This window comes from Zonotrichia leucophrys, chromosome 1A (assembly GCF_028769735.1).
Source record: "Zonotrichia leucophrys gambelii isolate GWCS_2022_RI chromosome 1A, RI_Zleu_2.0, whole genome shotgun sequence".
In the NCBI taxonomy this organism is placed as follows: Eukaryota; Metazoa; Chordata; class Aves; order Passeriformes; family Passerellidae; genus Zonotrichia; species Zonotrichia leucophrys.
Window position 1 is genome coordinate 21851021 of NC_088170.1, and position 16595 is coordinate 21867615.

At 43.6% G+C, this 16595-nt stretch overlaps 1 protein-coding gene across 2 annotated transcripts in view; it reads left to right on the forward strand.

Moving 5' to 3' along the window:
* Positions 1 to 16595, forward strand: part of RASSF3 (Ras association domain family member 3) — a 76312-nt gene that overhangs the window by 20460 nt on the left and 39257 nt on the right. The window contains exon 1 of one of the 2 annotated variants that reach the window (XM_064701865.1): positions 2247 to 2491. The exons of the other annotated variant lie outside the window; for it this stretch is intronic. Coding sequence (XP_064557935.1) covers positions 2363 to 2491 — 129 coding nt within the window. The 5' untranslated portion in view covers positions 2247 to 2362. Of the gene's footprint in view, positions 1 to 2246; positions 2492 to 16595 lie in introns of those variants that run through there. 2 annotated transcript variants of the gene reach the window in all.

Genomic DNA, 16595 nt, shown 5'->3' on the forward strand with positions numbered 1-16595 from the left:
ATCTGTTTGTGCCTTGATGTGGATTGTTTGGGTCAGTGCCACGTTTGGAAAAAAATTAAAGTAAAAAATGTCTTGTCAAAATTAGTAGTCTTAAAAATTGAGCTACAGTGGAGGATTGAACTCATACTGGAAGATATATCACAGAAAACTTAGACATGTTTTCTTCACTGTTTTTTGTTGCAGCTAGAGAAAATGATAATGTGAATTTGGTGCTATCAGTATAAACGATGCTTTACAGATGAGGTGAATGCCATGCCTTGCTGCTAGGGAATATATAAACTTGAGCCCAGGACTTGCAACTGATCTTGCACAGGTGAACTTGAGCTCTGTTGCAGCAGCTTATTGTCTCAATGATCCTCTTTGCCAGCCTCAAGTTCCTCCCACACACTATCAGGTTTGAGACTGCAGCCAAGCAAACAAGCTATACACACAGCGCCCCTTGTTCCTGGTGAGTCCCTCAAGTGTGCCAGCAGATAATATATAAAAATACCTTTGTAGTTTGAAAACACAATTGCCATTTTTAATGACACCTGAGCCACTTAAAATCCTTCACCTTAACTGTGATCATGGACATGGGTCCCCAAAAGTTTTGTAAACTGGAGAAGCTGGGTCTCGGACAGGTTCAGAGGCATGCCCAGCAGATCTCTGGTGTGATTTCCTCTTGGCATGGGGCTGGGCTCAGCAAGCCAGGTAACACAAACCTTGTTTGTCTACACAAGCATTTTAATACATTTTAGTCGCATTCAAGTAACTTGGCATTCAACTTAAATCTATCTTGCAGCTATCTTGCATACCACAGGGCTTTACAGTGCCAACAAGTAGGCTCAAGAACTGACACATCTGCATCTATGCTGTTAGACTCAATAATTTGTTTTTAAAAGCTATGATACCTTCTAATCTGCCAGATGCCAAACTCCATATGAAAATCTGGAAGAATCAGAGTTTATGGGAAGGTAAGGATTTAACACCTCCCAACTGACTGACCGGTTTTGGTTCTCAGTGTGAGTGGTTTTGCCAGTTTTGAGGTGACTTTATCAATATATAAGGCATACCTGGTCCAGGAGGAGCACTTACTGGCATAAACAGACCCATTCTCCTTTTGGGATAGAAGCAGCCACGCACAGCAAATGAGGAGTGTGTGAGGGATCAACGAAATGGGGAGCAGGAAGAAGGAAAGGAGATGTTAGCTAAGGGTGTCCCAGATTACATCTGTATCTGAGTACTGAGACCACGGGAACTGATGTGTCAACGTGCAACATCAAATACGTTTAATCTGAGGCTGTGCTGTTGCAGAAAGGTATCGCCTTGCTGATCCCCATGTCTCAGGGTTTGCTCCGGCAGCAAGTGGCTGAAGTGACTCACTTCCCCCCATGGGACCAGCGCTGTGGCACGGGGCACAGCAGGAACACCGGGCTAAGGGCGTGCAGGAAAGGCAAATCTGCTCTTACGGGCAGCTGCACAGCTTTAGGAAGCCGTACCTTAAACCCGGTATCCTGTCGGTGACAGTGACCAGCCCTAGATAAATTAAGCGAGGACATGAGACTCTCCGGCAGGTAATTACGGAGTGATCTGGCCTTCAGGCATTGTCTGTCATTTCCCCCAGTAGTGATGAGTCTGATGTTTCCCCTGTGTCTTATCAGCACTTTCGTGCTTTAAATATGTTTTCCAGTTGTAGATCTGGATATTCTTGCTATCTGCACACATATCTAATTCCTGGTGAGTCTTCACAAGCCTCCCTCCTCGCTACATCCTGGGGCGATGAATTCCATTGAGTTAATAGTCCGTGTGCTGCTGATGGTGCGCGGGGCGGCCCCGGCCGGGCACGGCGGCGGCTGCGGAGCTGGAGGCTGTGACTGCTCAGCCGGAATTCATGGATCGCTGGAAGAACTGTAGGGGAAAAGCTCTCCCCAGTACCTCGCCGTCAGTAGTTTTTTAAATGACTATGCTTACGGTGCATAGAAGAGTGAAACTGAGTAATTATTAGGGAAAGGTTTGGGAACTTCTCACTTCAGCAAGGCCCCTCTCAGCTGCCTCTCTGCTGTAATGAGCATGGAGGTGCGGAGGCGCCGGCCCGAGCCGGGCAGGGGGTCAGGCCGCGGCGGGGCGCGGAGCCAGGAAGGAGCCACCCGCAGCCCTCACCTGCTGCCCGGGCGGGCGGGGGCGGCGCTGCCCGGGAACTCGCGCGGCAGGAAGGGAGCGGAGCGAGGGCGGGAGCGGGGCCGCCGGAGCCGCGGCTCCTCCTCCTCCTCTCCGGACCCCGCGGGCTGGGCGAGGAGCGGCAGCGGCGGGGCCCCATGCGGCGGCCGGGACGGCGCTCTCCGCCGCCCGGCCCCAGCACCACCAGCAGCCCCCGCCGCCGCCGATGACCTGGACCAGCAGCATGAGCAGCGGGTACAGCAGCCTGGAGGAGGAAGAGTCGGAGGAGTTCTTCTTCACCGCGCGCACCTCCTTCTTCAGGAGGCCGCCGGGCAAGAGCCGCGCCGCCCCACAAGTGAGTGCCGTGCGCCGGGCAGGAGGGGCGGCTGCGCCGCGCGGGGCAGCTGCTGCCGGCCGGGCCGGGCCGGCTCCCTCAGGCTCGGCTCCCTCGGGCTCGGCTCCCTCGGGCTCGGCTCCCGCCGGCTCGGCCTCCACGTGTCCGCCGCCCCCTCCCCCACGGGGAAGGACCCGCGGAGCCGCCCGGGCGGCGGGACGGAGCGGGGAGGAGGCGGCCGGGAAGGGCTTCCCTCGGCGGGCTTCCAGCGGGGCTCCCGTGCCACCGGGGGTCGCTGGAGGGGCCCTGCCGGCTTGCCCCTCTCGGCAGCCGGGCTGAGGGACCCCCACTGCCTGCGGGCCGGGATGTGAGCAGACATCCCTGTCTGTGCCGTGAGTGACCGCGCTGTCGGCCCCGCTGCCGCCTCTGCTCCTCTTTCGGAGCTCGTTCCGAGGTGAATGACAGCCTCTTCAGCTGGTTTGTTGGCAGCGAAAGGCCCTCTGAAGTGTTTAAGTGGCTTGGTTTAAGCATTCAGGCTCAGGCAAGTGGGGCTTTGAGGTGAAGAACTAATTAAATACAAAGCAAAACTCCGAACCAACCCCTTGTGTGGGCAGCGTTGAAATTCAGTGGAGGACCTGTCCGACCCAGAGCAGTCATTAAACCTTATAGGGTAAACGTCACACTTTTTTAGCTAAGCAGTCTATCCCCCCTCATTTCTCTCTTTCTGAAGCACAGGATCTCATTGTAGAGATGGCTGGTGTCTTTGGAAACTGTAGGCTAGCGGGCCTGTTTTGTTTATGCTACTTCTTCATCTGCTCCCACCGGCATCAGTGCCTTCTTTCTGTTCAGCGTCTGTTTCTTTCTACAAACTCTAAGTAGTTTTCCCCACTGCATTTCAGTGTTGGTATTACCGGTGCTGTAGGAACCTGGTTATAAACTTGCTTTTGACAGCTTGGACGCATCAGCTGCCCTCTGGTCCACCTGTGGTACTTGTCAAAAAACATCATTTGTTGCCCACATTCCTGTAGGCTGCATTCTGCTGCAGAAAGCCAATCTTGGTTTCTGTTTCTCTGAGGTTATTTGTGATGTGCTTAAACTGAAACCCTCTAGCTGCCCCTTAGGAAACTCCTGCTCCCGTTTGAGGAAGTGCAAGAGCTCTCTTGAACTTCAGTTTCCTTTGCAAAGTCTGGCAGGGAGCCCGGGCACACCCTCCTCCTACACCTGAGCTTGGGCACTTGGAGCAAATAGGTTGGGACCAGCTATGTACCAAGTCGTGGCTGCTTCTCCAGGGTACTTCTCTTGACACTCTCCTCAGTTTTTGTTTTTCTCATCTGTTTTGAGTTTCAGCCTCCCACTAACCTCAGGTGTTCTCTGGAAGCTGCTGAGTACTGTGGAGTGTCCCTGAACTTCATCTGGTAACCTGTTTGGCCAGCACTGGCTGCCACCTGGCCCTTAGAGAGGAGGATCCTTGTGTGACAGTACTGTGGGAATAAATACCTATCTGCTGTCTGCCTCAGTGTAGTTACTGTATCATGACATGGGAGAAGGGTCCATCTCTTAATTCAGATCCTATAAACATACACATCTTTCTAATGCTATTGTATGAGTTGTGTTTCTAAATATTGTCTGTATAAGTAGTAAGTTGTGCAAATGCATAATTCCTAGCAAGAGGGACTGGAAAAAAAAAACCCCTTCCCATAACTAAAATTTTTTATTCTGCTCTAGTATTGCTTCCCAAAAGAATACTGCAGTGAGGTGTTGCAGGGTACATATTTAAGTATGTATTTACTAGGCTGGAACAAATTCATTTGTATTGCTGACTCTGCAGCATCAGAAATACTCAGCTAGTATTTCTAGTCATGTAGTTACTACCAGTTGCTCTCAGCTGATGATTTATAGAGAGGAGAAAGAAACCCCCTCCAAACAATGCTGAATGCAGATTTCAACAGTCATGTGGCCAGCAAGAGTTTCCCCTTCCAGCAATAACAGTCATAATAAGCCTCTTTGTAGGGATGAGGATGTTACTTTTGGTTTGTATTTGAGGTTTAGTTAAAAAATGCATACTATGTCCCCTTGAGCAAAGAGAAAAGAGGGGAGCTGATAGTTATTGTTTCTGTGTCTTTCCCAACTACACAGATATTAAGTTCTCCAGTGTGTGTTTCTCTTCTTGCAGAAGACCTTTAAGTGCTGGCAGTTACATTTATCCTTCTGTCTTAGCTCCCTCTGCCCCCTTTCTTGCAGGGAAAAAATGGTTTAGAGCATTTGGTTTGCAGCTGTGCCTGCAGAAAAACTGAGAAAAACTCAGTACTAGTGTTTAGCCTTGTTACGTATGGATTTCCAAAGAGAAGAAAGAGAAAACAAAATTCACTTGCATAAGTAGTAAATTTTTGTCTTCATGTAATTGTGCAAGGATGGGCTTAAATACATCAAATTCTGCTAATGAGACAGGATTAATGAATTGACTGCAGTTCTGGTGTAAAAACTCTGTGATAGTACTTTTGGTCTTTGCTTAGGATCTGTAGAGTGATTAAAGATTTAGCAACTGTTCCCATTTCTATACCACTTCTAAAAAAAATTGCAGCATAAAACCTTTGCAGTAGATAATGGCAGTATGGTGTTTTAGGGTTCAGTCTGAGGCAGTGGGAATAAAAATGCACATTGCCTTTTGCTGTCTTATTGCTCCTGAAAGTTTAGCTTTATTTAAGGTTTCTTATCAGCTGTGTCTCTTGTAAAATTTGAGTGTCAGAGACTAGATTAAACTCAGTGTGGTCCTGTTTCATGTTTGCAATGAGTCATTTAATAAATGAAAAAGGCAGAACTACAAATATTTTTGTCCTGCCAGTCTGACTACTCGGGTGAGGTAAAGTTATCCATGTATGTAGGCTTTTGCAAGATCAGACCAGTGCTTCTGTATGATCAAGCCTTCGGAAATGGTCCATTCCCTGTAGAGAAGATATCAAAATAAGATGTTTGGCAAACTTTTGAAAACTGACCCCTTTCTCTCCCTGTTTCCTCCCACCCACCCCCATCCTTCAGGAAAATTGAAACCAGTCATGCCTGCTGCTGCAAGCCCCACCATATGCTGGAGGGATGTGCATCTTCCTGTGTATGTTTTCTGCACTTTCCTTCCACATGCCAGTTCCCTGAATTATCCCACTTTGAGCAGGGTTGATGTAAATCCTTGCAATTGTTTCCTTTCCCAGGGGTCTCAATGGACCAGTGCCTTTCAAGCACTGGAGGTGGCTGGTTCCAAGCCATGCTGAGCTCACGTTTTCTGTGGATGACTGCAAAAACCTGAGGACATCCTGTACTTGGTTCTGCCTGCTCTGTGTTTGAGGGCCCCTTCCACTGTAACTGTAAGGGTTTGAAACATGAGAAGAGGCTGTAGTCAAGCTCTCTCTCTGCCCTTCTGTGTGAGGAATCTGTGAGACAGGACATCACTGTACTTTGGGAAACCTTGCTTTGGGAAGCTGGCAGTGCTATGAAGGTCATGGATCCCAGCTAAAAAAGGGCCATTCCTGTTCAGTATCTGAGTTGTGAATACTCTGCACACAAAATGTGAGAGACTTCTGGTTGATGTCTCATGCAGAATGGCTTGGATATTGGAAGTTTGACACTTGGATGCTGCTTTGTTCTTTGGAGTAAAAACCCAAAATGCTGCTGTGTGCTCTGTTTTTCTACCATTTCATACAGGGCTCTGTAAAAGTTTTTGCAAGAAAAATGCAGTCTCTTCTGTTGGCAGCTTCCAAAAATGCACGTGTTCCTTCTGCACCCAAGAATGTCCCCGTTGCCTCCCTGTCAACACTGGTCCTTCCCTCTCTGGGGTCTGATTTCTCCCTCTCTCTTCCCCTCACTGGTCTTGGTCTTCACAGCTTCCAGACCCGCTAAGTTCCTTCCCCTGCACCCTCACCCAGTGCACTCTGCCATGACATTGGCTTTGTGGCTGTCTTTTCTGCATGTCAGTGGGATTTGCAGCTGTGGTAATGGTGGTGGGAAAGGAAATTCATAGAAAAGCTGGAAATGGAAAGCAGATAGGTAAGAGCAGAGGAGGTGTAAAGGGCAAGGGCAAAAGGCAGAGGGTGACAGTCTCATCCCTAGCTAGTCCTGACAAGGTAATCAGCTAGCTCTCATTTCACTGTTGGAGAAGAAGGTTTGAAGGGAAAGATGTAGCAATTTTTTTTTTTTTTTTTAATGGGTGAGCTGGTGAAAATGGGAAGAAGTAGGACAAACTTCTGGGGACAGATACCTTTTTTTAGGTTTCTTCCGTGTGAATTTGCTCAGTAGGTATGTAATTGAGAGGAAGAGAGATCATTAAAAAAACCCATTTGAGTTGGGAACAGAAGTTTCTAGTAGTAAAATGCAATTTGTGGCTGCTCAAGCCTGGTTAAGACATCTCTGTGTTACCAGTGTCCATTATTAATGTTTTACATTGTTTGGCCATTGCGACTCTTCCTGGGTTTCCTTTTAGTAACATTCCCTAGGGAAAACGGCTCTCCTGACTACCAGAAAAAATGAGGTTTCTAATTATAGGCTTGCTTTGGAGCCAAAAAGTTTAGGTTTGTGTTTGACATGTAGTCGTGAAACTTGTTTTAAAAAAGACAACTAAAAATATCCAGTAATATTTTGTTCTTTTTTTTTTTTTTAATTTATTTGGCAGTCCGCGAATATTATGGGATAAACATTGTCGCAACAGAAATACTTGAAAGTTAAGGGCTGATGGAATGAGTAGGGTAGAGACTGTGTCTATTTTAGGCCCACATCACTGTGATGATAAACTAGCGGTCCTTATTTTGTGTTTTTGCCTCACTCTTCTCTCAGGGGATTTGATGTGGTGTGTCAGTAACTTGAAGGGGCTTGATGGCCATTTTGTGGTGAACTCTGAGTCCCCTGCTGGTGTGTGACAGCCTCTGGAAGTGAGATGAGGTTTATGCTCTGTGCAGTGGTTTGTTATCACACTTGGTTCTTGGAATCATCGGTTTAAATTCTGAGGACTTAACTATATGAAATAGTAACTCCTAGCACATACAAAAATTTAAGAAACAGATTTAGGAGAGGTGGACTAACATACTGTCCTAGTCAGAGTTCAAGTCACTAAAACATGATGGGTGCTGTTAGATTCAGCAATTTAAGGGTTACGAATGCAGCACCAGCAGCAGGTACTGTTCAGACTAAATGAGTAACTCTTAACCTTTCCACTGTTTTCTTAAGTTTATTTTATTAATACTATATTAAGTGCATCTCAGGCAGTTACTTATCTATAAACTTTGGGAGCACAAACAATGTATTAATAACTATTTTACTGACATTTATTTAAATACCACCAGAGAAACACTGATTATTTATTTTTCCTTTTGTTGGAGAAAAAAAGGCTTTGATTCTCTTATCAGAGTCTTGGGGTATAGTAGCTAGGCTTCACATTAGTTAGATGAAGAGCATTTAGTTAGTGTGGGTATTTTGTGAATTCAGTGATGTAATTGAGTTAGGATAATTGTGAAGGTTTAAGTGCAAAGCAGAAGGGCAGAGTTGTGGAGTTTTGCTGAAGTCAGAAAGTACTGGGCACCTATAACTTTATGGTCCAAAATGTTTAGACTTAGGCTTCTTCAGACACATGTGAACAGACATGCAGGCACAAGGAGTTTTCTTTTAACTGAAGAGTCTGGTGAATCCAGGAAAGTGCTCTGCAGAGCAGCAGAGCTCAAGGTCATTTGAATACATTGAAGAGATGAAAAAAACCCAATAAAAAGTTACTTAATGAGAAAATTTGATACCTCCTTTTCATTATCTGTTATTTCAGCTGTAGATCAGTGTGTAAGAATAGTATCAAAATGACCATTTTGGAAGAGGATCCAGCTGATTAACATCTAGCTACAGTAATAGCAAAATTATGAACAAAAACTGAAGTAGAAACTGATGATACAGAAGTTTGTCTCTTCTGTAGTCTCTTCAGAAGTGTCTCTTCAGTCAGTGGCACCAGTGCTGAATTAACAGTTGCAAACACTGCTGGCTCATGGGTTGGGCACAAAGGGTCAAAGTGAATCATCACAGACTGTCAGCTGGCCTCTCATGGACTTTTGCAGGGCTCCATCCTCAGCCCAGAGCTTGTCCACATCTTCATTAATGACTTGGATGCGGGACTAGAAGGAATATGAAATAAATTTGCCAATGACACTAAATTGAGAGGGGCTGTTGAGTCCCTCAAAGGCAGAGAGACATTGATAAATTAGAGAGATGGGCAATCACCAGCTGGATGAAGTTTAACAAGGGCAAGTGGCATATTCTGCCCCTGGGATGGGGCAGCCCTGGATGAATGGACAGACTGGGGAAGGAGAGGCTGGAGGGCAGCACTGCAGAAAGGGACCTGGGGGTCCTGGTCAAGGGAAAGTTGAATCTGGGTCAGCAGTGCCCTGGCAGCCAGGAGGGCCAAGAGTGTCCTGGGGTGCATCAGGCACAGCTTCACCAGCTGGGCAAGGCAGCAGGGGATTGTCCCACTCTGCTCTGCCCTGGGGCAGCCTCACCTTGAGTGCCATGTGTGGTCTTGGGCAATGTAAGGAACATATTGCCCAAAACTGTGAGGAATGGGCACAGTGTAAGGAAGATGTTAAGCTATTGGGGAGTGTCCAAAGGGGGGCAATGAAGGTGTTGAAGGGTCTTGAGGGGAAGCTGTATGAGGAGTGCCTGAGGTCATTTGGCCTGTTCAGCCTGGAGAACAAGGAGACTGAGGGGAGAGCTTTTATTGCCTTCTGCAACTTCCGTGTGAGGGGAAAGGGAGGGGCAGGTACTGATCTCTCTCCACTCTTGTAACCAGTGACAGAACTCAAGGGTATGGCCTGAAAGTGTGTCAGGGGGAGGCTCAGGCTATGTATCAGTAAAAGGTTCTTCACAGAGGGTGATCAGGCCCAGGAACAGGCTCCCCAGGGAACTGGTCACAGCACCAGCCTGACAGAGTTCAAGAAGCATTTGGACAATGCTCTCAGGCACATGGTGTGATTCTTGGGGTGTCCTATGTAGGGTCAAGAGTTGGACTTTGGTGATCCTTGTGGGTCCCTTTCAATTGAGGATATTCTGTGATTCTAAATAAACTGATTAACAGAGAGTTAAGTGCTCAGTATGTAAAGCAGCATTTTGCCTGTGAGCCTATACTAGTGAGTCCAGACAAGCAATGTTAGCTTCATGAAGAGAGACGTGGGAGTGACAGGTCTCTTGTTCAGCTCTCCTCATGGATAGGCAGATAAGGCCAATGTGCAGGCAACACATAGGGCCAGGCTATTCAGTATATCCTGAACTTCATTCTTAGGTAGAAGTAGTAGAGAAGTAGTAGGGCTCTTACAGATGCGTGCTCACATTAAAAAAAAAAAATTAGATGTTAGCTATATATATATATATATATATATATATATATGTATGTATATGTATGCACACACAAAATATTCAGATTTATGTATATAAATCTGCCACACACACACATATGGATTTGTGCCTTTTGAGACCAACATTCAGGAAAGGTCTTAAAACCAGCAGTCCCACAGATGGTAGAGGTGTGCCCTGATGGGACTGAAGCTAGCCCAGCATGCTGTGATGCCCCTAGGTTCAGTGCAGCACTTACCTGACTGCTGCATTGTCAGGCTTTTGTGCGGGTTCAGGTGCCTGTGTCCAAGCCCGCACGTTTCTGTAGACAGGTATGAATTGGGGTGAGTAATTGCTGCTTTCCTGTTGGGTGCTTGCTGTTCTCTGAGGTTGGTGAAGTACTGCAGACAGTTTTGAGGAGAGTGCTTCCTATGCAGACATGTATTTGGCTATGCTAAGTAGCCACATGTGATTTATGTAGCAATTAAGAATGCTTTCTAGTTACTCATCTGTGTGTGTGCTGGAGAGGAATTTGTGTTCCTGAATGCAGAGGAGTCTGTGCTGTGCTGAAAATAATAGTAAAGGCAGCAGTGGTTCATCTGCCTCTGAGGATGCATCCAGCCTTGATGTTGGGTATGTTAGGAGTACTTGGTGTGTGGGCTGCCAGCTTCTGTCTCACTCTTTACCCACTCAGTAATTGTGGAAAATGCTGTTTGCAAGTGTGTTTCTTTTATAAATTACATAAAATAATATACTAGGGACAAATTACAAAGGCAGTTGTCTCTAATCTGTTATAAATATTCCTGTTGTCCATAATTGGGACTGCTTGTATTGTGATCTGTCTCCTCTGATCCAAGGTGTGGTCAAGTGCATGGATGCTCAGTCCAACTATGCTACAGTTTTCCTCATAGTGCACAGTCCTTGTGTCTTGTGTTTGTAATACACAATCAATACAGTCTCTCTAAAGCCTGACTGGTAATAATAAAAACTGAATATCAAGTTCTCATCTGACTGAATATGATAGCTTGCCAAATATTAAAGTGCTTAATTTTATTTCTGCTGAAGCAGGAATCCCACATTTTGACTTGTCCCCCTTGAAGTAAAGTTTGTAATAGAACAAATTTGTTAATGCTTTGCCAGTAGTTTAACACCTTTATTGATGGCTAATGACCTCTGTTGTAGAGGACTTTCTCTCAGTGACCTCTTGTGTACGATTGTGCCTAGGTCACACTAGCCTGTAAATTGCAAAGAGTTTAGTTCGGATGTTTCATTTAGAGCATTATTTTTCTCTTAGAGGGTTCCTCTCTTCTGAAGAATTTGATGCCTCAAGATCAAAGCCTGCTTGTCTTGCTGTTCAGTCCACCAGGAACTTGATTTGGTGTGTTCAGTTAGATATATAAGCTGAGATTGTGGAAGTCTTTTTGTTCAGATCTGCTCATCTAATTGTAAAATATTCTCATAGTTCTTATGAGAAGCACCTGGTAAAGCCACATAAACTCCAGCAACTGCACTAGGGATTTCAGCACGACCCATTGTGATTGTGTGCATATTCTTTGGCACTGCCTGAAAGATTAAGAATTTGGTGGTTATATATTGCATAATGGGAGAATTGGTCTGCATTGTTTCTCCTCATGTTTTAAATGAGTAAGTTCAAGAATCAGTATTATTGAGATTAGCATAAGAGTCATTGCAAGTTTTTAAAACAGATGCAATCTGAACTACTGTATTACAATTTTTTATTAAATTATTGATGTGTGGAAAGGTTATGTAATAGAGGCATAGACAGGTATCTTATATTACCATTTATTCTAAAATGTGTAAAAAAACCCCCAACCCCATTTTTTTGCGTCTCTGATTAGCATGCAAGTAGTAGAAAAGTTGATGTGTGGCAAGTGACCTAGGCTGTGCCTAAAATGCACAGCAGGTACACGCTGTAGCCAGCTGCAGGAACTGATCCCCCAGCCTTCCAGACTGGTGACTTAAAGAATGTTCAGCCCCATTTTTGTTACCATGCATGTGTGTTTAACTTTGAAAAGCAGTGGACAGCAGGGGTTTCTGCAGAAGTGTTTCTGGATCTGTCAGGTTAGATTGTTGAACCTAAGTGTTGAAGATCAAGGAAGAGAAATATGAGCAGGAGGAAAGTTCATTTTAATCCTTTCATACATATAGGCTCCCCATTTCCATGACCAGTACTTCGATGCAGAGATTAGACCCATGTGATGGCTGTGATATAGCCAGGGGTAAATGCTGCCATAAGGGGATGCTCCTGAAACTGCTAAAATAAATCCCTAACTCTCCATATGGCATGGACTTGGCAGCTGAAAGCTAGAAATAGGTGTAACTTTTATATCTGACAGTAAAGGATGAGGAGAAGAAAGGAATCTTTGTGTACAAAACTTGCTCCATCTTTTGAAGGATAATATGAACACTTATCAACTGCTGAGAGCAAACTGGAGTAAATTATCCTGCATACATGTGAGGCATGGTAAAAGAGAGGTGATGTTTGAGATGGGGAGTTGATTTGTTACTGTTGTCTTTTAGGAGCTCTGTTGCAAAGAAGGAAGAGAAAGTATTCTATCTGTCCTGCTGTAAGTGCAGGCTGAAAAATTGCCTGTTCATATTTCTGCATGTAGGATCAATGTCTTATGTCCTGGGGAAAAATACACAGCTTGTGGAAAAATTCATGCTTGAGGCAGGTGCTCCATTAGGTACCCACATACAAGTGCTGGCAGGGTAAGAACAGCAGAGTCAGGGGAACATTAGTGGTGCAGGCAACCTGATGCAAGCAGTAACCAGACTCCCATGTAATCTGTGCAAGAGAAATCTGCTTTATTAAGGGGAACTTGATCTTTCATTAAAGAAATCTTCTGGTCATCATAGTCACAGCTTTCATGGAGCTTGATTTAGCACAGTGTTACTTTTCTACTGCACTGTCTACATAAATTTGTAATTCTAAAGTCTGATTTGCTGTATTTAGAAATTTATCCAAATCTTTGGGTTAATTTTGATGTAAAATCTATTATTAGGGAGAGTTTGCAGTTTTTGCATAAGTTAGCAGGTCAGTTTAAGATTAATTTGGAATATTTAACTGGACATTCAGGGGCGCTTTACTTGTTGAATTTATGAAATGCCCTTTTCACCTTCCAAGAATATAGGATACAGGTTGTTAACTAATGCCAGGAGCCTTAATCAATTTCATTTCTATAATGAAAATAATTTAGCTGCTTTTAGGGAGCTAAATTATTTAGAGTAAGGGGATCTCAGGATCTAAGTAAATGGTTACACAGTAGCTGGTTAAGATGGTCTTATGGAGTGGGGCTTTTGTAGAGTTGAAAGACTGAAATATCTTTTGTTGTATTTGATAATATAATTTAGTTTATTAGTTAGGTAATATATTTTAGTTATTTTAGAAGTGACTCTTAAAATACTGAATTACTTTTAGTTACCTTTTGGTCACTGTAGTGGTAAGAGACTACTGCACATTCATACGAATGTCAAAAGAGACAGCAAAGCTTCTGGACATCAGTCAGATAAACCTCTGAATCAGATAATCACATTATTCTAGATTTCATTTTTCTGTTCTCATTGAATATAAAGTTGAATTAATTTATATGACTAGTTCCCTTTCTTTGAGCTCTATGACTATGTCAAAAATTGCTCCTGAACAATTTCCTACACTCCCCCTGCTCCCCCTTATTTTTTCTTCAAGGTCTTAGCCAAGCAAGAGCTTGTTTTATTCTTTGGGTGCTAATTACTTTCTCTTCTTCTTTTAAGCCTGAGACTGACTCATACTGCTGTTGCTTATAACAATTATAACAAGAATTGCTGATAAATCTAAATTCTCTAAACAGTCTCTATACTAACTGCATAGTGTTGCTTTGGGGTCTGATTCAGGCTTCGTGGGAGCAAGTTTGTTTTCACAGAAATTGAAAAATGGTATTAGTGCTCAGCTGACCATATGATCTATTACTCTGAACTTTTGTTGATCCCTTGCTTGCCTAGGAGGTATTTTTACTGCTTTAAAAATGTTAGCAAAATAAAATTCAGTTTAACTAAAACCACCATGTTTTAATTAAAGTATGTTAAAGAAAATGTCTTCTATAAAACTTTTAATTCTGTGCTGTGAATTACAACTTTTTTCTTAAGTGTATATTCAGTAGACTGTATTGTCAAAGAGTATAATAATTGGGAGAATGTTCTTATTGCTAACTCAAACCTGTGAGCAACAGGACTTCATTAAGTAGATTGTGGATTTCTGGCTTTTTGTTGCTCTGGTCAGAATTCTTGTTCTGTAAAATGAAGCAGACAGTTCCTGTGCTTAGTGTGCTTATTCTGGATTAGGCTGGGTGCCAATTAGCCAGCCACTGTCTACCCTTTACAGTGTAGACAGTTCTTGTACCTCAGACCTGATCACAGCCTGTGTAACATTGTCCCAAATAAATGCCGAGTGTTTAGGCAGGGTAGGGAAGCAGTGATGGTTTATAAATCAGAGCGGCTCTGATTTACAGAGCATCACTGTTGCTAGCAGGGCATGTTTTACCAGGGTTTCTCTTCTGGTTTGCTGAACCACAGGGCATTTGTGATTGCCTTAATACAATGATAGGAGGTTTGTTGTAAAATACAGAGGTAATTCCTGATATATACCTTTCTCAGATTCTGAATAAGAATGGAACTGTCTCTAAAACTCTAAAGAAATGTTCAGCTATCAGAAGATCAAATAAGTTGGTTTGAAACATGGCAGGCTGTGTAATGCAAATTTGTTTGACTTCTTAATGATCACCAAATCATAGTGAGGTTCCTGGGAGTTTAATTCTGTGTTCTGTCACCAAAAAGCTGCTTTGTGTGTACCTGTGCCTGAGATGAACTTGTGAAGGGTGTTTTCAGTTGGCAAAGTTATTGGCAGCACCCCCTTGGTTTGGCTCACTCCTGTTGGGCGTCCTTGGTTTTCCAGTTGCTGTTTTGCTGTCCCCCACTGGCAGCAGTGGGCATGGGAGCTCTTGGGAGGAGTCTTATACCTGCTGAGCTAAATCCTATGGAAGAATGAATTTTTTTCTCTTACTGTGCTCCCCTGGAAGGGGTCATCCCACTTGCAAGGAGAGTTTTAGGTGTTCTTAGAATGGACATCTCTGCTTTGACGGTCATAGCAGTTGGGGATTCCAATATCCAAACTGTTGTTCTGTTGTTCCACACGTTCCTGTGACTGAGGGGTGATAAGATGTGCCTTAATACAGATCTTGGAGGATTTAAATAACTTACAGGTTATTCCAGTGGAACAGAAGTTAGGTATTTAGAAATATCTTTCTAAAGATCTTCTGTGTTTGTCTGTTGGGAATTTAGCTGACTAGAGACTGGAAAAGTACAAGACCGTGTCTAATTCCAAGTCTTGCACCTGCAAGATAGTGTGTCCTTGGGCCTAGCTGAGTGTGATAACGAAGTGGACAGAGAGACGTGAGAAGTAGAGAACGTAGGCCCAAAGGAATGAGGAAGAGTTGATGGCATAGTTTAACCAATAGATTGCTTGGCTTACAGAATATTCATAAGCTTATTATTTGCTGTAGAAGTGTTTGATGCTTTCTTCAATAAACTGGACCTGTGATGAACCATCTGGTGTCCTGGTCCCCTTCCTTCAACATTTGTCCAGTCATAGGCAAGAGTGATTAATAGTTATATCACAGACTTTGTTTTATGGCTAGAGTTTGTGGGTTTCTCTACTCTGACAGCTGCTTTTGAATTCATGTGAATGTGTTCACATGGTGGGAAGCTTATCTCAGGATGGGGGAACATGACTGTTTATATTGTGCTAAAAGGTTAATATGTGAAGTGAAACATCAAAGCAGTTTCTAATGCTCTGAAGTTTAAAACTCACAGTTAATTTAATTACAAAATAATTAAAGGCACATCTTTCCCCACCCCTGAATGCAGACCCCAAATATTCTTCAAAGCATATTTGATTTTAATGATTTGGTGATTTCCTCCCTGAGGCTTTTTTTAACTTGCCACTGGCATATAAAGATGTAGCTTTGAGTTGCAATGATAATGGACTATTAGTGCAGTAGGTGTTTGCCTCCTAAGACAGTAAAATGACATGTTCTGTGGAAATAGCCTCATATTAAAAAAAAAAATTCCTAAACATAGTGATTTTTCCTCTAGCAGTCTAAGTTCATAATACACTTATTTTTAATGATTCATAGCTTAAACTAGCTCCTGAAGCAGCTTGGTTAAGTGCATGGTATGGAATGCTAGCATGTCACCCTTGTTTCTTCACTTTTTTCTTCTTTTGTCTCCTCCCCTTTGAATTCTAATGAAGGGTCCTGTTTTAAAATGAGTTTGATTTTAAATCCGCCTTTATGGCCAATGCTGGAAAAAATAATGTATTATGTAATACAGATACACTGCACTAAGTAGTTGTAAAGGTGTTTTGTGGAGGATATAGAATTGGAGCTCCATGCTACCTGTCTGGATTTAACAAGTAGCAACCTGTATGTTTTCATCTTTAGAGATCTATCTGGAAGATAGAGTGGAAAGAAACACCTTTCAGAAGGCATTTCACATTTGGTAGTAATTGTGTCAGAAACGAAAGGCAGCAGAGAGGAGTATTTTTACTAAAAGTTTTACTTAGTAAAACTAGCATTGGTATTACTTTATGTTGTAGGTATGAGCACTACAGTGCACTAAGGGCAATGTCTTGGTCTTGTCACCCCAAGACAGGCCGTCATTAGAAGTGTGGTGCCATTGCCAGGATATGGGAAGTAACCATGTTTTTTGGGTACTTGCAGAGATC